The sequence below is a fragment of the Prenolepis imparis genome, unplaced genomic scaffold (genome assembly GCF_030444845.1).
Source record: "Prenolepis imparis isolate NDT839.2.m4 unplaced genomic scaffold, iyPreImpa1.0 SCAF_9, whole genome shotgun sequence".
Taxonomy (NCBI): Eukaryota; Metazoa; Arthropoda; class Insecta; order Hymenoptera; family Formicidae; genus Prenolepis; species Prenolepis imparis.
Genome location: NW_028141167.1, coordinates 12,703,861 through 12,725,997, shown reverse-complemented (window position 1 = coordinate 12,725,997; position 22,137 = coordinate 12,703,861). Strand labels below are relative to the sequence as shown.

Below are 22,137 nucleotides of genomic sequence, written 5' to 3'. Positions count from 1 at the left end.
GCTGGCCAACCTGACAGCTTGAGAGAGAGAGAGAGAGAGAGAGAGAGAGAGACTATTAGCTGCATTTGACAGAAAAAAATCGCGCATTTTGCAATAAATGTGTCATTTTTATTTTATTTATTAATTATAATTAATATTTATTAATATTTATTAATATTTATTAATATTTATTAATATTTATTAATAATTTATTATTTATATTAATTTAAAAAAAATAATAAAATAAATTTTAGATAAATATTAGATAATTTTGTAATTATAATAATTAAATGTAATAATAAATAATTAATTATAATAATTGTAATTATAATAATTAAAGAGTGATGTTGGACCAATCGGATCTTTGCTCCTTCCGTTCCGATTGGTCGATCGAAAACGCTGCTCCGTTTCGACGAATTCTCGAACATACCGCGAATGACGTCATACATGTCACGTATATGCGGAGGTTAAAGTGTGAGGTGTTTGGACACATTGCACGTCGCAACGATGGCGAATTCGTGAGCGAATCTGCGCGAGTTTTAATGTTGCGGTAATGATAATGATTGTGCGTTTTATCGCGGGCGATCGAGGGTGACAGCGAACTCGCGAACGAATCCGGCCGCCTCCCATCACCACGTTCATGACACTTGGATTTTTATAATACAAGCGAGAATGGGTGTTGGCCTTAAACCATTGGAGTTTACGGATTGTTTAACCGACAGTCCGTACTTCCGTGAGAATCTTCATTATCACGAGCGTGAATTGGAAAAGACCAGTCAACAAATCAAGCGGCTCGTTAAAGAGGTCAAGGATCTATTGTTAGCCGCTAAAAGTAAGTTCTGTCGCAATGCAATGTTAATTTTGTGAACAGCTGTTATATATACATATATGTATTACATTTATCTTTTTCATCTAATTTTTTATATATATATTAAATTAATGAATAATATATATCTCTTTTTAGACTTGTCCAGAGCTCAGAGAGCTTTTTCCAAAACGTTACAGAACTTCAGCTTTGAGTGTATCGGGGAGAGCCAAACTGAGGACGAAACTCATATATCTCAAAGTCTAAAAGAGTTTGGCAAACTTATCGCATCTATAGAAGATGAAAGGGATCGCATGGTGTGTAATATTTGCTGATAAGAGTGTAATATTGCACTTGTTAGATTTTTTTTACACACTATTTTATACTTGTAACAATTATTATTGTTATTGATATTGATATTATTACTATTATTGATATTGTTATTTTTTAAAATAGGTTTTCTTTTTTTTTTTAGCTGGAACGGGCGTATGATCAGATTATATTACCTTTGGAGAATTTTAGAAAAGAGCACATTGGCGGAGTTAAGGTAGTGCTATTTATTAATATTTTATAACATTTTATATAGTAATATATTTTATACACATCTGTATGATTTTACTTATAATATTATTTTTTTGCATGTATATATTCTATATATACAGGCTGTGTCTTAGAAATAAGCGTTTAAATTTTGTTTTATTTATTTTGAGAATGAAAGAAGTTCATATATAGATATTAATCTAGAGATGCTTTAAATTACATACACATCTTGTTTGCAGTAGATTTTTGTAAGAATTTTTGAGAGATTAGTGATGCAAAGACTTGTCATTTTTTTCTCTATATTGGTAGTAAACAATAATAGTATATATTCTGATCTGATGAGTTAATTGAATATTTTATTACGTAGCAGTTTGAATCTGTATGAGTTGAGATAGTATTTGTCGAGATGAGGATGACTTATTCCGAGTTGGAGCAGACAGATATTCACATGTGTAAGCAAACTGAAAATTAAGAAACTTAATGTCTTGAGAAATTGGTTTCTTCTTAAAGACAAGTTTAGCAACATTTAAAAAGTTTTTATATAATTTGGAAATAGATTGTTCGCAAATCTATATTTATACAACCTTTTTTCATTCTCAAAAATAAGCTCTCAGATAACTTGAGCTATTTATTTCTGGATACCTATCTATATATTTCAAAAGGACAGCTGATAAAATATTGTCAACTTTATAACCCTCTCTCATAATCACTTTAATTTTCCAGGATGGTAAAAAGAAATTTGAGAAACAAACAATAAAATTTTGTCAAAGTCAAGAACGTTATTTAAATTTATCCACTAAAAAACAAGACAATGTGCTGCAAGAGGTATATTTAATGATCTACGAAAAGAATTGTATATTATTAGAATTGTATATTATTAAATAGTTGATATTGTGTATATGCATGTGCGTGCGTAGGCTGATGCAACATTGGAGATGGCTGAAAGACACTTCTCTCAAGCTAGCTTAGAATATGTATTCTTATTGCAAGAGGTTCAAGAGCGGAAAAAATTTGAATTTGTCGAAACGGTAATAGTAAATAGTTTTAATTATTTTTTATTATGCGCATCTAGATTAAAAGCATACATACATGAATAATAAATCATCGATACATTAGAGTAATGTAATATAAAATGTTCCAGTTATTGGGATTTATGTTTGGATGGCTGACGTTCTATCATCAGGGCCACGAGGTTGCGAAAGATTTTAAACCTTATATGACAGAGCTACAATTAAAGATTCAGAAGGTTGGTGATTAATCTCTATGATATATTTACAGCTGCTTAAACACATATGTCGAATAATATTGAAGAAAATGGTTTTTTTATCTAGTCGGTATATTTATTTCAAGTTAATATATACTGTTGCAAGAGACACAATAATTATTTCTTAACGTGCTATTGCTGTGTTTGTTTGTATTGCAAGAGAATCTTGTTAAGCATCACTAACACGTAGATACACGTGTCTGCTCTATAGTATTCCTAATATCGCTGAGATTTCTTTGTTTCTAGCTTCTGAAGTAGCAAATATCACATGTCACAAGAAATTAATTAATAACTTATAGATTTGCTAATTAATTGGAAGTTAATTTTGTTAGTTTTTTCTCAAGAAGCAAAAATATAGAGTTTTGCAAAAAGTTTAACTCATGTACGATTTACAATGTGTTCTACACTGAAATTTATAACAGAATATGTATATTATTAAACATTTGATAATTCTTTTTTAAAGAAGATCTTGTTCGAGAACCTCTATGAGGTCTATGAATTATCGAATATTAATCAATATATCGTGTGATGTAAATATCTAATAGAATTGATAACAGCATGATTAATAAATTGCTTACTAATTACGATTTTTTATTTGTGTGTGTGCGTGTGTTTCACAAGACTAGAGAGAATTTCCTTGCTACCCGGGATAAAACCGAATCACTTATGAATAAGATGAAGGATATGAAGAAGGTACGTTTTATAGAAAACTTTTTGTATTCTTAATCACTCAATAAAACATAGAAATATATCATTAGTTTGCTAAATACTACACTTTAATAGGTAGAGAAAATGCAAAAGAGAAAAATTAAGCATATAAAAATTTATTAAAATTTATTTTTAATAAATCTTTTTATAAGACAAAAGTACATATTTTTCATTTACTTGTAATTCTTTCTTTTTCTCTTTCTTAGTCTGCGGTGGAAAGTGGCCTCAACAAACTGCACTCGCGCGAAGGCTACCTATTCTTAATGGAGAAAAGTAAGTTTATCATAGGCACATTTGATAGAAATCGATATAGTCTTGTTCAGATATAGTCTTAATATAAATCTCTCTCTTTTAATATTTTTCTTATAAAAGTACCTTACTAAATACAGTATATGATATTTTCAGAAGCGTTTGGTACAACATGGACAAAACAATACTGCACATATCAGAAGGACAAGAAAGAGTTCACTATGATCCCTTACAATCAGCTCACGGGTAAATTTGTAAGTAAAAACGGAAAAGCTAATTGTATATCAATACATGCAATAATATGTCGCAATAGTCTTTGAAATAATTTTCATTATTTTCTTGACAGAGCAGCAAGGAAACCTTTACATTATCTTCTTGCATACGACGTACGTCAGACACTATTGAAAAAAGATTCTGCTTTGATATCACTGCCATTGATAGGTAAGTTGAATATGATTTTATACGCGTATGTAATTTTATAAATTATAATTTTAAAATATAATTAAAATTTTATAATTTATAATTTTATAAAATTGTTTTACCGTAAAAACGGAAAATAATTAAAAAATATTTATATAATAATAATTTATGTAATAATAATTAAAAAATATTTCCATCGTTTTTCCAGACCTAATGTAACATATACGTTTCAAGCGCTCTCCGAAGAGGATAGAAAATTGTGGATGGATGCCATGGATGGAAAGGAACCTGTAAGTATTTCGATTGCATTTTAATAAAATGATTGTCTCTTTTTACCATCGATGTTAGATTTTTTATCTTTCGATTATTCCTGATTGTCGAAATATTTTTCAGACTTTTCCGCGATTAGGTTCCTCCGCAAAATCTGAGGATACGACGTTGGATGAAAACGGTTTTGCGTTCGTATCCAAGTGTATTGGAGCCCTCGAGGATAGAGGTAGATATAATTGTGATTGTTTTTTATACGATCTATAATCGAAAAAAAAGTATCCGAATGGTTTAATAATCGTGAATTTTGACAGGACTCGAAGAACAAGGTTTATATAGAGTGGTCGGGGTCGCCTCTAAGGTAAACAAACTCCTGATAATGGGACTTGATAAGAGGAAAATAGACAAGATCAACTTGAACGATCGTTTCGAATGGGAGAGCAAAACTATCACCAGCGCGCTCAAGACCTACCTGAGAATGTTGTCCGAGCCGTTAATGACATTCCGATATTACAACAGCTTCATTACTGCTGCGAGTGCGTATAGGTATTCTTGATAACATACTTGTTTTATTTTTGCACAATTTGCTTCTCTTCGTCTCTCTTTCTTTCTGTAGAACACAATCACTATTCGTTTTTCTCTCCTTGCTGATATCTCATATTCGACATACTCGTGTGCATAAGTAAAATCGAGTTTAGAGAGCTAAAGTTTTATCTTGATTTTTATTGTGTGGCATCTAACAGAACAGGAGATGAAGGAAACTCGGATAAATGATATACACAACCTCGTTTATCGACTGCCTAAGACCAACTTCAATATGATGATTCTTCTTATCACTCATCTTTGCACGTAAGAGATTATTATTCGTCTATGTTTCCAAGATTCGCTTATTTATTTTCCGATTCAAAGAAACTGAATCGTTATCTATCTAAATAATTTTATATTTTTGTAATATTTGTATTTTTATAAATATTTAATATTAATTTATTAATATTAAATTATTAATATTAATATTTTTATTTTTATATTTTTATTAAGTAATATTTTTTAAATATTTTTATAATTTTTTTTCTACGTTATATTGCATATATTTGTCATGCTTTGCTCATTTGGATTATCAAACGAAATTTCAGTGTGGCGAAGAAAAGTGATAAAAATCTAATGACTGTGGGAAACCTGGCGGTTTGCTTCGGTCCAACCTTGCTACGACCGGAGGAGGAAACAGTGGCCTCTATAATGGATATCAAGTTTTACAATATCGTTGTGGAGATATTGATCGAGAATTGCGAAAGAATAATAGCCGGGCCGCCTCAAGACCTCTCATCGCGTGTAACGGCAGTACAAGCTACAGTAATCCCGAGTAAATCCCAATGTGTCAAAGTAGAGGAGGGACATCCGACTTCCTCGGGTAACGGAACGGCCTTCTTAAGATATCCTCTACACACAGCAGTAGCTGTTTCACCAGCTACATCGTCGCACGCGCACGTGAGTTTCGATTACTATTGAATCTCTTCCGTCAATACAGTGTAATTTTTCACCTTTCCATCAAAGTATGGATACCTGGGTATCAACAGCGTATTTTCGATACATTAAATTGCAACAATTTTTTTTTTATAATATTTAAAAGTTGCTTTGGGTACCTAGGTATCCGTTCATTGACAGAAGGGTATTTAATTTCTGACTCTTCAATCATTTTATGTGCGTACATATGTATATAGCTTGTTACGAGATCCTACTACGATGGCCAGCCTTTAACCGTCGTTAACAAACCGTCCAGCGTCGATGAACGAAATAACGGAGATTACGAAGATCTGGATAGTACAAGTCATCGTATACCATCGTATCTGGACAGTCGTGCTGGTCGGATAAAACTGACCAATGCGAATCTTATGTACCATTCGGCCGACAAAGGTTTATATCCCTTCTATATTGCTGTTATTCTTATTATTATTAATATTAATTATTAATATTATTTATTATTATTTAATATTATTAATATTAATTGTTATTCTTATTATTATTAATATACTAACGATCTGTGGTCTATCATTTTTTTCTGAATGAAAATTCTAAATTCCAGTAGTTCTAAGCGGTGGAAATACGAGTAGTTCCAGCGAATCGATCGCGTCTGATCCACATCCATTTACAAACGAGTTACCGGTGAAACAAAAACGTGGCACCATGACATCCGTGCACTATCCTACGGCTTATCCTCTGCGCAGTAACTCATCAATATGTCCGTAAGTTATCTCTTCATTTTTTTCATTAACGAGAGAGAAAGAGAAATACGAATTTTGTCGTATATTTTCGATCTCCAAATATTATTATCTTTAATTGATTTTATATTGCATTGATTATAGCATTAATACTTCGCCGAATAGCGGACGTTCGAGTCCTGGTCAAATACCAGGAATTTGGTAAGTGTTATAAATATATGTGTGCGTAAGAATTTAGATTCATACATTGTTTTTTAACTTGTAACGTTTCTATTCTCGAATTTTCAGGAGAGTACGAACCCTGTACGCTTGCATGGCGGAAAACGATGGCGAATTATCATTTGAACCAAATCAAATTATCACAAATGGTAAAATTGATATTGAAAAATTGTAATTTTTATATGTGAAAAATACTCGTAACGAAATATATTTTTTTTACAGTTAAGGCCTCTGTGGAGCCAGGTTGGCTGGAAGGCACGTTGAACGGCAAAACAGGCTTAGTGCCCAAGAATTACGTCGAGCAGTTGCCCTAACGATTATGAAAAAAAAAGTGAAAACCAAAGTGTTTGTTGAAGATTCTCCATCATTACATTGTTTTAAATATTACTCTCGGTATTGCTGAAGGAAGCGCAAACTTGTGAAAGTTATGCAACGCGATAATGTTAAAGACACTCGCGTTACTAATTTTCTTTGGCTATACACACACACTGCTTAGTCAATTATACATATACTCATATATAAGTGTTATTTATTAGAAAAGCCATTTTACTCTATGTATCTAAATTGTATATATAATCACTCATCAGTGATATATATGTGCATAAGGACCATATATAGAATTAATATATCTGATGTATTTCAATTTATATTGAAAGATTTCTATATATGTATATGGAAATTCCATTGGAGCTTGTAGGAGATTTTAAAGGCAATAACCATACGTTTATACTATTGTATTATAATATAATAAAATATATATAATATGATGTATTGGGTACCAAGTATCATAGAAAATGTCTTACAAACCTATGAAATACGGCATAAAGAATAAATGCTTATCTTTGGTGTTGTATCTTAATTTAGGAATGTGTGCCAAGCACATGATTTATATATAAGGCAAAACGCGATAGTGCATAAAGGAGGGTCGTATTTCAAAGGAGGGTCGTATTTCATGAATTAAATTTCAGTTTTTATATTACGACGGAAGCATATAAGCATTGAATATGACAATAGATATATTTTACCACAATGTGGATTTTCACGATATGCATTGCTTATATAATTGGTCTATCGATAATACTGTTGTAAGTACCTATTATTATCTCTAGATGCATGTCCAAAAAAACAATCCATCAACGAAAATATAATTTAAAAGAGACGTGCTTATCGGCGATGTAGTTTTACAATTTATAATCTTAATATATTCGCATCTCGCTCTTTTAACCATTCAACAAAATCGTATTACGTTAAATATAGAATACAAGTGGAAACTTAAACATTTTTTTTTTTTTTTTTAGAGCTTGAAAATAAAAAATATACAATTTCACGAAACACGTGTTAAAGAATAAAACTTCTTTTAGTTTTTTTTTGTTTTGAGCACAATCTATTTTTAATTCTGTGCTGTATATAGCACAAATCCTTCTTTAAAAATATCTGGTATCGCATAAATTTGTCGATCAGCACTTTAATGTATGTCATTACTCAATTTTTTAATGTAAATTTCTATACCTAAACATCCCGCTTTTAAAGCATTCTTCTCAACATTATTCCATATTGAACTCATAAATAAAGTGTAACATAATACCGCGGTTAAAAATATACGTAGTATATTCAAACCAATGTCGATTCCCAAAGATGTGTCCATACAGTTTAGACCGATGGACCAAATTAATGGAACGACCAGTATACAACCTGACAAAAGATACCAGAAACGTTGACGTTGTACACTCTTCAATGCGGTTTCGCAAATTTCAATTGCCTCCTTTAAAGAATCTATTATATTTAAATTGTTTGTGTCATGTTCACCTGCAAAGGAATGTATAGAATAAATTAATTATCTAAAATATTGCTCTTGAGAAAGTAGAAATTGAGAGAAATAGTACAGAGAATTGTGAAGAATCCTCTAACTGTTGAACTCACCATTGGTGAACTTAAGCGTAGCCATGACAGCTTCGTGGTCTGAATAGCTAAAATTTTTATACGGCACGCGATTTGGCAAAGGGTGTTGGAAATTTGTAATTTCAATCTAACAAAAATTATCTCATATGATTCAAGATATCATACCATTACGTAACACTAATGCTTTCATTCAATTTACCTTCACAGTTTTCGAACCCAAGTATAAAATATGATCTATACGCTTTCCATCTGGTCTGGTTCGAGCGAACTTTGAGCAGGTGTAACTGTTATTGGCACATTCGTTGGTCCCTATATGACTCACACTACTCGGACACGCGTCCATTAAACCTCCAACGCCACACATAATCCTATACGCTAAATCTTGCGGCTCGGTATTAAGATCGCCAGCTAATATCACAGCATCCGCACCACCACTGGTCATTCTAACAAATTGCGAGGTATCGAATGCCTGCAGCACTCTGTGAGCCATGTATTCGTCATTCTCTCGATTATATTCCGCATGTAACTGCAAAGAACAAACAATATTTAGATAACAGACATTTTTTCTAAGTCACAGCACAAGTTTTGTGTTCTATCCTATATTATATTGTTTTACACAAAACTATGCCAAATTAAATGTCTCGAAAATAATAATGAAAGAGTGCATTAGCTAGACGTACATGTGCGATGTAAACATTAACGTTCATATTGAGAATCTTAATTTTACATAGCCCAACACCTTTACCGCCGAACCAATCTCCATGATGTATCTTGTGAACGTAACCGTTCAAGGGCCATTTGTGGAACATAACGTCGTAAATAGGGTATCGTGATAGGATACATAATCCTGATCCAACGACGCCGCTGTCAAGAAAAAAGAAAAGATGAAAAATTATACCTTAATGCCTAATGTACAAAATAGTACTGTACCTATGAAAATAATGCGAGTAAGGAAGAACCTCCTGCACCTTTGCCTTTATTATTTTAAAATCATGAATAGACCAAACCTCCTGCAAGCAAATAATATCGTACTCCCTGCTCGCACATTTATCTGCGATAGCGGACATACGTGTCACTCTGTTCTTTGAAACATATGGGATGCCCCTGCGAAATATCCACAAATGGGAATGATTAGAAATTATTGCAGCTGGAGATGCGTATTTCATTATAAAATATAAAGTTCTGAAAATTTCATTACAAGAGCCTACTCACCAACAGTTTAACGTCAAAATACTCGTTGACATCTCGTTTGTCATCGTTCCTATTTTGAGAGAGCGTATCCCTTATTTGTTACCAGAGAATAATATAACAATGAATGTATATATGTGCCTAATTTTAGAATAGTGTTGGCTTTTTCCGACAGTTTCATGCCTTTTTAGCATCCAATAGCACGTAATTAAATATAATTACGAGGAAAAAGAAAGACACAATTTTTCCTCATCATCCTTTCGTTATCTATGTTAGTGTTTGACAAGTCCTTATCAGTATGCGTGTATATATACACATTATACATATATACATATATACATATATATATATATATTCGTCTTTTCACCTTTAATTAAAAGTAAAAAGAATATTTTTCCTGATATATTCTTTCTTGTACAAACAATTACAAACCAAAGAATTTATCGTCGATTGTTTACAAAATAAATAGGGGAATTCGGATTTTTCTTGCAACGCTGACGTGTCATCTCGGACATCATAATCGATATATAATCGATCAAAGATCGATCTTTTGTAATGCGACCATGGAGGCAGTGTTGCCAATTTCAGGGGCGAGCCGCGAGCCGTGAGCCGCGGCGGGTGGTGGGGGGAGCGGCGTGGTGGGGGCTGGGAGCTGCGCGCGCCGTTTCGTCACGTGACCGCGTCACGTGGTTTGGTGTGCCCCCCACCCCCACCTCTGCGCAGCCACCAAACCACGTGACGCAGCCACGTGACGCGGTCACGTGACGAAACGGAGCGCGCATACTGTGCCTTGGTGTACACTAGTGCAGAAAGTTCAGCAATAAAGAACAAACCTCGTTGCACATTCTTCTCCCGTGTTTGATTTTTGATATCTGGAAAAAAAAAAACGTGAAAACAAGGGAAGCGAGGATAGATTTTTGGGGAAAAAGTGCTACGGAAGGACAACCATCTGTCAGCATCCCAAATGCTTCTTGACGATTTGACAGTCGGAGCTTCCTTTCCCACGATCCCGTTTCGCGACCTCAAACGTCAGATTCATCATCAACAATCATCTCGGAGATATGTCATCATGGTGATCGCTCGCACGTAGAGATACATCCGGCTACGTTGGACGTCTCTTTTTGCCTCCCGGGGAATCGGCTGTACTTTTTTTCTCTCGTACGATAGATAATTTTACGACGAGGATGACTACGGACAAGGTCACCCTGGGCGACGCTCTGTCGAACGTCGACGTCCTGGACGAATTTACGTTACCGGACGAACAACCCTGTATAGAGGCTCAACCATGTTCCGTGGTGTATCAAGCGAACTTCGACACGAATTTCGAGGACAGGAACGGTTTTGTGACAGGCATCGCCAAATATATCGAGGAAGCGACCGTACATGCGAGTTTGGTAAGCTTCCTTTAAGTTAAACAGGAACAAAGAGGTCCTATGTCGATGATGAGAAGAGCCAAAGGCTCGTTAATTTTAAATTAATAAATGATATCTACAATTATTTAGGAGTTTCTACTCTTATTAACTCTTTTTATTATCTTTATCTTTAAGAATTAAGTTTGTTGATAATTAAATATTAACAAGGTACTTTATTTGAAATATCTTCTCAGAACGAATTATTGGAGGAAGGCTTAGAGCACGCCGTCATGTTGTACACGTGGAGATGTTGCTCGCGTGCAATACCACAACCAAAATCCAACGAACAGCCAAACAGAGTGGAAATTTATGAAAAGACTGTGGAAGTATTGGCACCTGAAGTGAATAAATTATTAAACTTCATGTACTTCCAAGTAAGCACAAATTGTAGCTTATTATTATATCATATATTTAGTTTAGCGATCTCTCTTTATATTGCATACACATTTACATATGTATTTATGTTTCAGAGAAAAGCGATCGAGCGATTTTCAGGGGAAGTCAAGCGATTGTGCCATCATGAGAAGAGAAAAGACTTTGTGTCTGAAGCATATCTCTTAACTTTGGGAAAATTTATCAATATGTTTGCTGTATTGGATGAATTGAAGAATATGAAATCTAGTGTAAAGAATGATTATTCCACATATAGAAGGTAATTTAGGATTTTATCAAACTCTCTTTAAGTATGATTTGTTATTGAATATATTTTATTCAATTTTTTTAGAGCTGCACAGTTTTTGAAAGTCATGTCGGATTCACAGACACTGCAAGAGTCGCAAAATTTGTCAATGTTCTTGGCAACACAGAATAAAATTCGCGACACGGTTAAAGAAAATCTAGAGAAGATTGCAGGATATGAAGAATTACTCGCAGATGTTGTCAATATTTGTGTTCATATGTTTGAAACCAAGATGTATCTTACGCCTAATGAGAAGCACATGTTGGTGAAAGTGATGGGCTTTGGTTTATTCTTAATGGACAGCGAACTATGTAACATCAATAAACTCGATCAGAAAAAGAAGTTGAAGTTGGATAGGATTGATAGAATCTTTAAGAATTTAGAAGTAGTTCCGTTGTTCGGGGATATGCAAATTGCGCCATTCAATTATATCAAACGTTCGAAACACTTTGATGCCTCTAAATGGCCATTATCGTCTTCGTCGAATAGCATGAGTCCACAAGCAGATCTTATGGTACATCTTCCTCAAATTAGAGAGGATCACGTGAAATATATCAGTGAATTGGCAAGGTATTTTCCTTTAATATCTTATTCATATCCGGTTTCGTCTAGTACTTTCTACTTGTAACTGATACATTTGACAATTGTTGTTTGTACAGGTATAGCAACGAGGTGACTACAACATATAAGGAATGCCGAAGCGATACAGAGAATCGGGATACTGCGGAGTTGGCGTTACGTGGACTACAGTTACTTTCACAATGGACCAGTGTTGTAACGGAACTGTACAGTTGGAAACTATTGCATCCCACTGACCATCATATGAATAAAGAATGTCCGCAAGAGGCTGAAGAATACGAAAGAGTAAGGATTTACGAAATTTATTAATTTATTACCATACAATTAAATTAATTTTTGTATTAATCTCTCTCTCTTTTATGTAGGCTACACGTTACAACTATACCGACGAAGAGAAATTCGCTCTTATAGAAGTTATAGCAATGATTAAGGGATTGCAGGTATTGATGGCACGTATGGAGACTGTTTTTATCGATGCAATACGTAGAGATATATATGCTGAGTTGCAAGATTTCGTACAGCTCGCATTGCGTGAACCCTTAAGGAAAACAATCAAGAATAAAAAGGATTTGATTCGAAGGTTAGCATAAATTATATTTTAGCTATGTTGTACAAATGTCACATTTTTCCCTTCATTTCTTGTAAGAGCGCTGTTTATGAAAATTATTTAGAGATCTAAGATCAGCGGAGAGTGATCTCTCTTATCTTATTTCCTTTGTCTTCTCGTTTTGTTTTAGTATAATCGTTTCCGTCAGAGAAACTTGCGCCGATTGGCATTTTGGAGTAGAACCACTCGGAGATCCCGCATTAAAGGGCAAGAAAGATCCAGATAACGGATTCGGCATTAAAGTCCCGCGAAGAAACGTCGGTCAGTTTACCACTAAAACGCTTCATATTGTTTTCCCTTTCTATTTTTAATTTTTAAAGCGCGACCGAGTTTGAGAACTGATTAATTGATAAACGAAATGTATGTAGGTCCGTCCTCCACGCAACTTTATATGGTACGAACCATGCTGGAATCGTTAATCGCCGATAAAAGTGGGGGAAAACGCACTCTGAGGAAAGATATAGATGGCCAATATCTCTTTCAAATCGATCAATTCCACAAAACCAGTTTCTACTGGAGTTATTTGTTGAATTTCAGCGGTAAATAATAGATTCTTTTCAAATTCGCAGTTACTTTCCGCTTTCTCTCAACACAATTTTCCTTTTTTTTTTTTTACTCTACAGAGTCTCTACAGAATTGTTGCGACTTGTCACAACTATGGTATAGAGAATTTTATTTAGAAATGACAATGGGTAGGAAAATACAGGTAAATATTAACGTTGATCTATTTTAACTAGATTAATGTCAGGTAGCTCTTGAAATTGCCGCCTCATATAATTTGACGATTAGGATAAATCAACAATTGTGTTATGAATTCAATTTATTTGATTCGAATATTATAACTGTACATTAATATTTATTAATTAGTAGACATTAGTTTTGCAATATCTTTTATACATCTGCTGAAGTTAATGTGAAGATAGCGTATTCTGTAATTTATTTATATGATTAGAAATGCCAAGTACGTCACCAGCATAATGAAGAATGCAGCGACCTGATGACTATGGAGAAACGCATTCAGGTACTTCTTCATTTGCTGCCGTGTACGATAGATAACCGATGCCGCATATGAAACATATCAGAATTTCAAAACTTATCCATGTTCTTGGACATTTCACGGATATATATATAAGAAATATATATTTATTAATAAATATTATAAATATATTTATAATAATATTAATATATATTTATTAATAAATATTATACATATATTTATTTATAATAATATTAATTAATATATATTTATTAATAAATATTATAAATATATTTATATATTTATTATATATTTATTGCAAGAAATGTGTCACATGGAGTCTGTACATATTTCATGCCCAAACACTTAATCGATAAATATATGTTTCAGTTTCCCATTGAAATGTCCATGCCATGGATATTGACCGATCATATATTAAGAAGTAAGGAACCGTCGATGATGGAGTAAGTTTATTATACGAATAAGCCTATCAATGCCGCTTTTATTAATTAATCCTTCTGTCAATGAACGAGATATCCAGGTATCCAAAGTAACTTTTAAATGTTAAAAATGTGTGTCGGAACTTTTCTTCGTCCGAAACAAAATACAAAGCGCTTTTGTATTCGGAAAGCTTCTAAAATACATTGATGAAGAAATGATGGAAATTGCATTGACGGAAGGATTAAATTAAATTATCATAATTATGCGTGATATATTATTATATATTATTATCATATATTATTATTATTATTATTATTATTATCATTATCATTGTATTAATTTTGCAGGTACGTTTTATATCCTCTGGATTTATATAACGATAGCGCGTTATACGCGCTGACCATATTCCGTAAGCAATTTCTATACGATGAGGTAGAGGCTGAAGTGAATTTGTGCTTCGATCAATTTGTTTACAAACTTAGCGAGCAGATTTTCGCGCATTACAAACAGCTGGCGGCCAGCATCCTGTTGGACAAACGATTCAGGGTAGAGTGCGTAGCTCTCGGGGCATATTTACTCCCGTATCCACGTGCCAATAGATACGAAACGTTGTTGAAACAGAGACACGTTCAGCTACTTGGAAGAAGCATCGATCTGAATAAACTTATAACGCAGCGTATTAACGCGGATATGCAAAAATCCTTGGATCTGGCTATTAGCAAGTTCGAATCCGGCGATATAACTGGAGTTGTGGTAAGTCTCTTTCACACGTTATTATCTATAATAATTGTATCTCGTAAAAGTAACCAGGGATGTGCAAAATGGGTGTCCAAATCTATTTAAAATAGAAAACGTAAAATAGTTGGAAACTTTCCATTTGAAAATGCAAAATTCAAAATGCTTTTTAGACACCCATTTAAAATAGGAAATGGAAAATAGGCATTTTTAAATTGATTGTTTAAAATAAAAATGGTTTTTTTCAAATATTTACATTTATATATGTATATACTTATTTATTTAAATTTTTATTTTTTATTATTTACTTCTCACAATTATTACTTATATTTAAATTCTTATTTCTTTATTAAATTTTTATAAACTTTATAAACTTTCTTTATAAGCTTTCTTTATAAACTTTCTTTTATAAATTCTTTAAACTTCATAAATTTTATATAAACTTTATATATTTTTAATATAAACAAAAAACAAAAAATTACATAAATATGTATATTTACATGTGGAATTACAAAAAAGGTTTATTATTGTTTACAAATAATATTTACTTAATGACTTCTTTAATAACATGATTGATTGTTATACATACACATATTATTGATATCTCGATTAATTTTTAGTTTGCAAGAAAAATGCATTTGAAATAAAAGTGGGCAATAAAAACCATTTAAATATAAATATAAAATAGTTTATGAAAACATGTATTTTAAATGCAAAATACAAAATACATTTTATATTTTATATTTCCATTTTAAATGTATCTATTTCAAAGAATGCACATCCTTGAAAATAACTAGTATCTTTCGTTACTTACTTGATGATATATTCGACAGGAACTGGACGGATTGTTACAAGTCAATCGTCTTACTCACAAACTTTTATGCAAATGGCTCGCCTTGGATGAATACGATGCTATGTTTAGGGAAGCGAATCACAACGTTCTAGCTCCGTATGGACGAATCACCCTTCACGTATTCTGGGAATTGAATTACGATTTTTTGCCAAATTATTGTTACAACGCTGCCACAAATAGGTATGTTTATCTGTTTAGCAAATTTTGTATACTTAATATATCATATATTTATATATTTTTGTTATATATATTTACATATAAATTTATTATATATTTATATATTGATATATATAATCGCGATATTATTAACATATATTATTCGATGCATTTTTGTACAGATTTGTCAAGTGTCGCGGCTTACAATTTGTACAACCAGTTCATAGAGACAAACCTCCGCAGATGTCTCATCACTACCTCTGGGGTAGTAAACAATTAAACCTGGCTTATAGCACTCAGTTCGGACAATATACGGGATTCGTCGGTCCGCATCACTTTCGTACCATATGCAAGCTCCTCGGATATCAAGGAATAGCTGTAGTTATGGAAGAACTTTTGAAGATCGTCAAAACTCTGATCCAAGGAAGCTTACACCAGTTCACCAAGACCTTGATGGAAGCTATGCCGAAAGTCTGCAAACTTCCGCGATACGATTACGGATCCCCCGGCGTTCTAGGCTACTATCACGCTCAGTTGAACGATATCGTACAATATCCGGACGCTAAGACTGAATTGTTTCATAATTTTCGCGAATTTGGTAATACAATTCTATTTTGTCTTATGATGGAACAATCTTTGTCCCAAGAGGAGGTTTGCGATCTGCTACACGCGGCGCCGTTTCAAAACATCCTACCGAGACCTTATTGCAAAGGTGAGGACGGATTGCTTTATTGCAGATATTACAAGCCAGTTCAAATAGAAATAAAAATGTGTGAATTTTTTTCAGAGGGAGAGAAACCCGAGACGAAACAGAAACGATTGGAAGCGAAATATTCGGCTTTGCAGATTGTCCCGAATGTGGATAAATTAGGTACCGCTAAAGTAAGGAACACGTGCACTATATCTTTCAAATTCAAGTTACAGTTTTTGCGACAAACGTCTGTACACGATGATTTATAATTTTATAGCAAGCAATGATCGCCAGAGAAGGGGATTTATTAACGCGCGAGCGATTGTGCTGCGGTTTATCGATATTCGAAGTTGTACTTAGTAGATTACGGAGCTTTTTGGATGATCCTATTTGGGTCGGACCGCCACCAGCGAATGGCGTAATGAACGTGGACGAATGCACGGAATTTCATAGACTCTGGAGCGCTCTTCAATTTGTATACTGCATCCCCGTTGGTGAAACGGAATTTACCGTCGAGTTAGTAATAAATATAATTTATGATATAAATATATATATATATATATTTATTTATTTATTTTTCAATGTAATGTATTAATAATTGTACATGGTCGTTTTTCAATTATTCATTACATTGAGAAATGAATAAATTTATTATTTATTTATTTATTTATTTCTCAATGTAATACATGTTTTGTATATACATTGAGAAATAAATGTACATACATATTCATATATATGCATAAACATAAATGTACATACATATTCATATATATGCATAAACATAAATGTACATACATATTCATATATATGCATAAACATAAATGTACATACATATTCATATATATGCATAAACATAAATGTACATACATATTCATATATATGCATAATCATAAATGTACATACATATTCATATATATGCATAAACATAAATGTACATACATATTCATATATATGCATAAACATAAATGTACATACATATTCATATATATGCATAAACATAAATGTACATACATATTCATATATATGCATAATCATAAATGTACATACATATTCATATATATGCATAATCATAAATGTACATACATATTCATATATATGCATAATCATAAATGTACATACATATTCATATATATGCATAATCATAAATGTACATACATATTCATATATATGCATAATCATAAATGTACATACATATTCATATATATGCATAAACATAAATGTACATACATATTCATATATATGCATAAACATAAATGTACATACATATTCATATATATGCATAAACATAAATGTACATACATATTCATATATATGCATAATCATAAATGTACATACATATTCATATATATGCATAATCATAAATGTACATACATATTCATATATATGCATAAACATAAATGTACATACATAATAAAAATAAATAATAAATTTATTCATTTCTCAATGTAATGAATAATTGTAATCACAGTCGCTTTTCAATTGTAGAGAATTGTTCGGCGAAGGCTTACACTGGGCTGGATGTGCCATGGTCGTCCTTCTGGGTCAACAACGTAGGTTTGAGGCGCTCGACTTCTGCTACCATATTCTTAGAGTGCAACGTGTAGATGGCAAAGACGAGAATGTTAAAGGAATAGTAAGTATATATATACATATATATGTATGTATAAAAATTAACTGTCCTTATTACGTTAACTTGTACCGTTTGTCTTTGAAGCATCTGAAGAGAATGGTGGATCGGATAAGACGATTTCAAGTTCTAAATTCACAAATATTTGCCGTGTTGAATAAATTTTTGAAGAGCGGAGATAGCGACGCGGCAAGCGTGGAACACGTGCGATGCTTCCAGCCACCGATTCATCCCTCGTTGGCGCACGCCCAACAGCATTATCACGCACCGGAATATTTGCGCCAAATAAATCATCAATAAGCGAATAATATTATAAAAAGACTGTATTTTACGTCATAATGACAAACTCGAACGAGAAGACAAAGAAAAAAAATCATTCCTTGTTAAGGATATCTCTGATTATCTACAAAAACTATTCATCTTTTATATCATCAATGTCCAAGTATCGTTTACACTATTTAATGCAACTACTGCTATAAATGTTTACTATACAGACATTTTTTACGACAGACGAAATTTATAGAGAGAGCTTTAAAAAAAAAAGATTGCGAACGACAAAGTTGAGTATTTCATCTACAGGCACGATTTTTCTTGATCCATTTCTCATTCAACGTATGTTTAGATAGGTAGATTTATATAATTGCACTGCTTTACTTTAATCACACACACATTCACAGAACTGTACGACTATATAAATATATCTCGATCCACACCGATGTACGGTGGAATATGTATGAATGATATTTTTTGTAATATATTCTAACAATAAGTTTAATCAAAACAAAGTATTATACATAAATATATTATTCATATCATACGCGTAAATTTGTGTAATACTTCTTATGTATTGGTAACTATATGTATAAAATGCACATGTTTCATAATATTATTCGTTTTTGTTTATTCCTAAATGATATCGAACGTGTTTAAATGTATTTTTTTGGCGGGATATGCACGTGGATTATCATATAATATTCTTGACAACCAAATGGTACAAATTATGTTATTTTATTACACGAAACTTAAAATTACAATTCAGCAAAGAAATCAGATCGATTGTTGATTTGACTGCTTGGTAGATTGTGTTTCAGCCACTTTTTCTTTCCACCTTTCACAGGTTCAGTAACATTTAACGTTTCGAAATATTGTACATTCCAGAATTTGATGTCATTATTGTGAGACGAGGACGCTATTAAAGTTCCATCGTTACTTATATCGAGCGTCTCGACAGAGAAGTCATGTTGTCCCACTATACCGAGTTGACGATGAGGAAACAAACTGGTTGCTCTGTTTATTATATATAGGAATGAGATATTATACATATATTATATTATATATAAGTCGAAAGAATTCCCTCTTACCTAACTATCCCGTTCTCTCCTCCAGTTATTACAACATTCTCCGTAACAGGGATCATACAATTTACGGCCGTCTTCGTAACGTTTGGAAATTCATCCGAATGTAATCCAAATTCACCCCAATTGTATACGTACATTTTTCCTTTACTACTAGCCGCTAATAATTTACTTTCGGATTTAAATAAACCAAGACAGGTCAGTTCTTCATCATACTCTTCAGACTGCGTGTAATATCAGATCGACTTAATATATAACTATACATAAATCGGTTTATAATTATATATAATTATAATTTTATACAATGTACCTGTATATGCATTTTTCTCTCTGGTATATTTAGAGTCGTTAGACAGCCATCACCACTGGCACAAACCAAATACTTGGCATCTCTGTTGGTTATCATCGCGCTAATGTAATCTTCCACCTCCTTTATGGAAAAGACTGGTTCATTTTCCTTTCGTCTGAGATCCCATACTAAAAAAAAATTTTTTATAAGACTCATCATTTGGTTGGGTTAAAAATTTAAGAAGTATCACAAGATATCATTACATCTTACTACACCATCGTCGTCGCCTGTTACAAACACGTGCTGATTGATTATCGTCATCGTATATATTGGTTGCCTAAGATATAATAATGAAAGATGCATTAATAATATCTTTGACAGAGAGAGGAGTATCAATAAAAGTTGTACATCAATATTTTATACATACTCGTGAGCTTTCTCATATAATCTAGTTAACATTTCAGTTTCCACATCAGTTATTCCTATACATAAATCTTTTCCAGCCGAGAATAATGTTTGTCCATCCTCACTGAACTCAATGTCTCGGCAAGCTTTAAGATGCAACTCTATGGTTGATACAAGATTAGTCTCTTCATTATTATACTTATACCTAATATGAAAAAAGGACGTGTAACGTTTCATCAGAAATAAAATATATACATTTTTTCATCAAACTTACATAAAGATGTCTCCCGTAATACTAGCTACACCTATATAATCTGCTGCTGGGTGGAAACATATGTCTGTTACCATATCTTCTAATGTAATTGACGGTGGATGATTTCTGCACAATTGCTTTGCATCTAATATAGCCTTGACAACTTCATTCTCTTCATCCGAGTTATCTAAGTTACTGTTATCCACTTCATTTGAGTTATTGTTGCCTTGATGAGAAGACGATCCATCTTGGAGAAAAATTTAGACTTTTTTTTGAAGATGTAAAGGATTACCTTGTTTTGTTAGCTTATCTTCACTCAAGAAACTTTACAAATGGAGAAAATTGAAAAAATTGAGAGGAATACCTGCTGAAACGGATGTTCCAGCTTTTGACTCTTCGACAGAAACCCTGTCGTTATCGCTATCTGTTATTGTTAATATAGATTCATTCGCTGAATCCTCATCGCTGCTTGTATCTTCATCACTGATATCATCAGACATCAAATGATCTGTCAAATCAAATTATATTTGTAATCGTGATTGTGTTATAAGAAACGGATATACTTTCGATTTCATATCATAAGATATTACGAACCTACTAATTTTTCCATTTTCCAATGCATTTTAACAAAGAAAACGAAATTTGTTTGCGTTTTTAAAATTTTCCCTTTTTTTACATATAATCTCGAATAATTATACAATTAATAATAATTAATAATAATAATTGCTTAACATTACACGATTAAAATTGAGGTTGTATATTGAGGTTATGAATGAAGCATGGACGTAAAAAATATCTGGAAAAAGAGCTAGATGATGACTCTCTAGGGAATTTTTAAATCGCATTTTGATGTCTCTTTTTCTCGATCTTATTGCTAGGGAAAAAGAGCTAGACGGTGACTATCTAGGGAATTTTTAAATCGCGATTTATGTTGTCATCCTTTTCTCGATCTTATGGCTAGGGAAAAAGAGCGATACGGTGACTATCTAGGGAATTTAAAAACCTGCTGTTTGATGTTGCCATCTTTTTCTCGTTCTTACGGCTAGGGAAAAAGAGCTAGACGGTGACTCTCTAGGGAATTTTTTATCGCGATTTATTGTTGTCATCTTTTTCTCGATCTTATGGCTAGGGAAAGAGAGCGATACAGTGACTATCTAGGGAATTTTAAAAACCTGCTGTTTGATGTTGCCATCTTTTTCTCGTTCTTACGGCTAGGGAAAAAGAGCTAAACGGTGATTATCTAGGGAATTTTTAAATCGCGATTTGATGTTGCCATCTTTTTCTCGATCTTATAGTAGGAAAAAAGAACTAGAGATGGCGCTTTC

At 32.7% G+C, this 22,137-nt stretch overlaps 4 protein-coding genes across 6 annotated transcripts; 2 read left to right on the top strand and 2 right to left on the bottom strand.

The window, feature by feature from the left end:
- Positions 1-451: 451 nt before the first annotated feature.
- Graf (GTPase regulator associated with FAK) lies at positions 452-7,434 on the top strand. Of its 2 annotated transcripts, XM_083047219.1 has the most exons (20): positions 452-811; positions 944-1,101; positions 1,260-1,331; positions 2,048-2,149; positions 2,242-2,352; positions 2,466-2,570; positions 3,210-3,281; positions 3,503-3,569; positions 3,702-3,799; positions 3,892-3,986; positions 4,174-4,255; positions 4,359-4,461; positions 4,547-4,768; positions 4,976-5,081; positions 5,366-5,717; positions 5,951-6,143; positions 6,313-6,472; positions 6,593-6,649; positions 6,737-6,816; positions 6,890-7,434. In XM_083047219.1, the coding sequence occupies exons 1-20, from the start codon at positions 652-654 to the stop codon at positions 6,979-6,981; spliced, it is 2,487 nt and encodes an 828-aa protein (XP_082903345.1). In that variant the 5' UTR covers positions 452-651; the 3' UTR covers positions 6,982-7,434. The 2 variants fall into 2 exon arrangements, with proteins under 2 accessions (XP_082903345.1, XP_082903346.1); XM_083047220.1 differs by lacking the exon at positions 3,210-3,281.
- On the bottom strand, positions 7,387-10,247 carry Nsmase (neutral sphingomyelinase). Its single transcript, XM_083047235.1, has 7 exons — positions 10,122-10,247; positions 9,779-10,021; positions 9,497-9,670; positions 9,247-9,430; positions 8,766-9,092; positions 8,588-8,693; positions 7,387-8,473 (listed from the first exon to the last, which is right to left on the bottom strand). Exons 2-7 carry the CDS (start codon positions 9,820-9,822, stop codon positions 8,133-8,135), a joined length of 1,176 nt encoding a protein of 391 aa, XP_082903361.1. The 5' UTR covers positions 9,823-10,021; positions 10,122-10,247; the 3' UTR covers positions 7,387-8,132.
- Positions 10,248-10,549: 302 nt separating this feature from the next.
- Sra-1 (Cytoplasmic FMR1-interacting protein Sra-1) lies at positions 10,550-19,386 on the top strand. 2 transcript variants are annotated; one of them, XM_083047216.1, is made up of 18 exons: positions 10,550-11,148; positions 11,361-11,540; positions 11,637-11,818; positions 11,891-12,415; positions 12,505-12,709; positions 12,790-13,004; positions 13,162-13,292; positions 13,400-13,570; positions 13,655-13,737; positions 13,984-14,052; positions 14,398-14,471; positions 14,796-15,201; positions 16,017-16,216; positions 16,375-16,904; positions 16,980-17,074; positions 17,161-17,399; positions 18,369-18,516; positions 18,598-19,386. In XM_083047216.1, the coding sequence occupies exons 1-18, from the start codon at positions 10,939-10,941 to the stop codon at positions 18,808-18,810; spliced, it is 3,876 nt and encodes a 1,291-aa protein (XP_082903342.1). In that variant the 5' UTR covers positions 10,550-10,938; the 3' UTR covers positions 18,811-19,386. The 2 variants fall into 2 exon arrangements, with proteins under 2 accessions (XP_082903342.1, XP_082903343.1); XM_083047217.1 differs by lacking the exon at positions 13,984-14,052.
- Positions 19,387-19,501: 115 nt separating this feature from the next.
- LOC145941239 (WD repeat-containing protein 55 homolog) lies at positions 19,502-21,575 on the bottom strand. Its single transcript, XM_083047234.1, has 8 exons — positions 21,407-21,575; positions 21,177-21,320; positions 20,834-21,059; positions 20,582-20,764; positions 20,418-20,491; positions 20,176-20,342; positions 19,872-20,089; positions 19,502-19,797 (listed from the first exon to the last, which is right to left on the bottom strand). Exons 1-8 carry the CDS (start codon positions 21,432-21,434, stop codon positions 19,539-19,541), a joined length of 1,299 nt encoding a protein of 432 aa, XP_082903360.1. The 5' UTR covers positions 21,435-21,575; the 3' UTR covers positions 19,502-19,538.
- Between the last annotated feature and the right edge of the window lie 562 nt (positions 21,576-22,137).

What these genes read in the sequence shown, in the direction of transcription:
- Graf (XM_083047219.1), top strand. Translation starts at nt 652, where the DNA reads ATGGGTGTTGGCCTTAAACCATTGGAGTTTACGGATTGTTTAACCGAC. An exon ending in TACAATTAAAGATTCAGAAG is followed by an intron (nt 2,571 to 3,209) that starts GTTGGTGATTAA and finishes GTGTTTCACAAG; the next exon opens with ACTAGAGAGAATTTCCTTGC. An exon ending in GATATCACTGCCATTGATAG is followed by an intron (nt 3,987 to 4,173) that starts GTAAGTTGAATA and finishes TCGTTTTTCCAG; the next exon opens with ACCTAATGTAACATATACGT.
- Nsmase (XM_083047235.1), bottom strand. Translation starts at nt 9,822, where the DNA reads ATGACAAACGAGATGTCAACGAGTATTTTGACGTTAAACTGTTG. An exon ending in TTAATGTTTACATCGCACAT is followed by an intron (nt 9,093 to 9,246) that starts GTACGTCTAGCT and finishes TGTTCTTTGCAG; the next exon opens with TTACATGCGGAATATAATCG. An exon ending in TACGCTTAAGTTCACCAATG is followed by an intron (nt 8,474 to 8,587) that starts GTGAGTTCAACA and finishes ATTCCTTTGCAG; the next exon opens with GTGAACATGACACAAACAAT.
- LOC145941239 (XM_083047234.1), bottom strand. Translation starts at nt 21,434, where the DNA reads ATGCATTGGAAAATGGAAAAATTAGTAG. An exon ending in GAAAATGGAAAAATTAGTAG is followed by an intron (nt 21,321 to 21,406) that starts GTTCGTAATATC and finishes TTGATTTGACAG; the next exon opens with ATCATTTGATGTCTGATGAT. An exon ending in AGAGAAAAATGCATATACAG is followed by an intron (nt 20,090 to 20,175) that starts GTACATTGTATA and finishes TATTACACGCAG; the next exon opens with TCTGAAGAGTATGATGAAGA.
- Sra-1 (XM_083047216.1), top strand. Translation starts at nt 10,939, where the DNA reads ATGACTACGGACAAGGTCACCCTGGGCGACGCTCTGTCGAACGTCGAC. An exon ending in AAAAAGGATTTGATTCGAAG is followed by an intron (nt 13,005 to 13,161) that starts GTTAGCATAAAT and finishes GTTTTGTTTTAG; the next exon opens with TATAATCGTTTCCGTCAGAG. An exon ending in TTATTTGTTGAATTTCAGCG is followed by an intron (nt 13,571 to 13,654) that starts GTAAATAATAGA and finishes TTTACTCTACAG; the next exon opens with AGTCTCTACAGAATTGTTGC.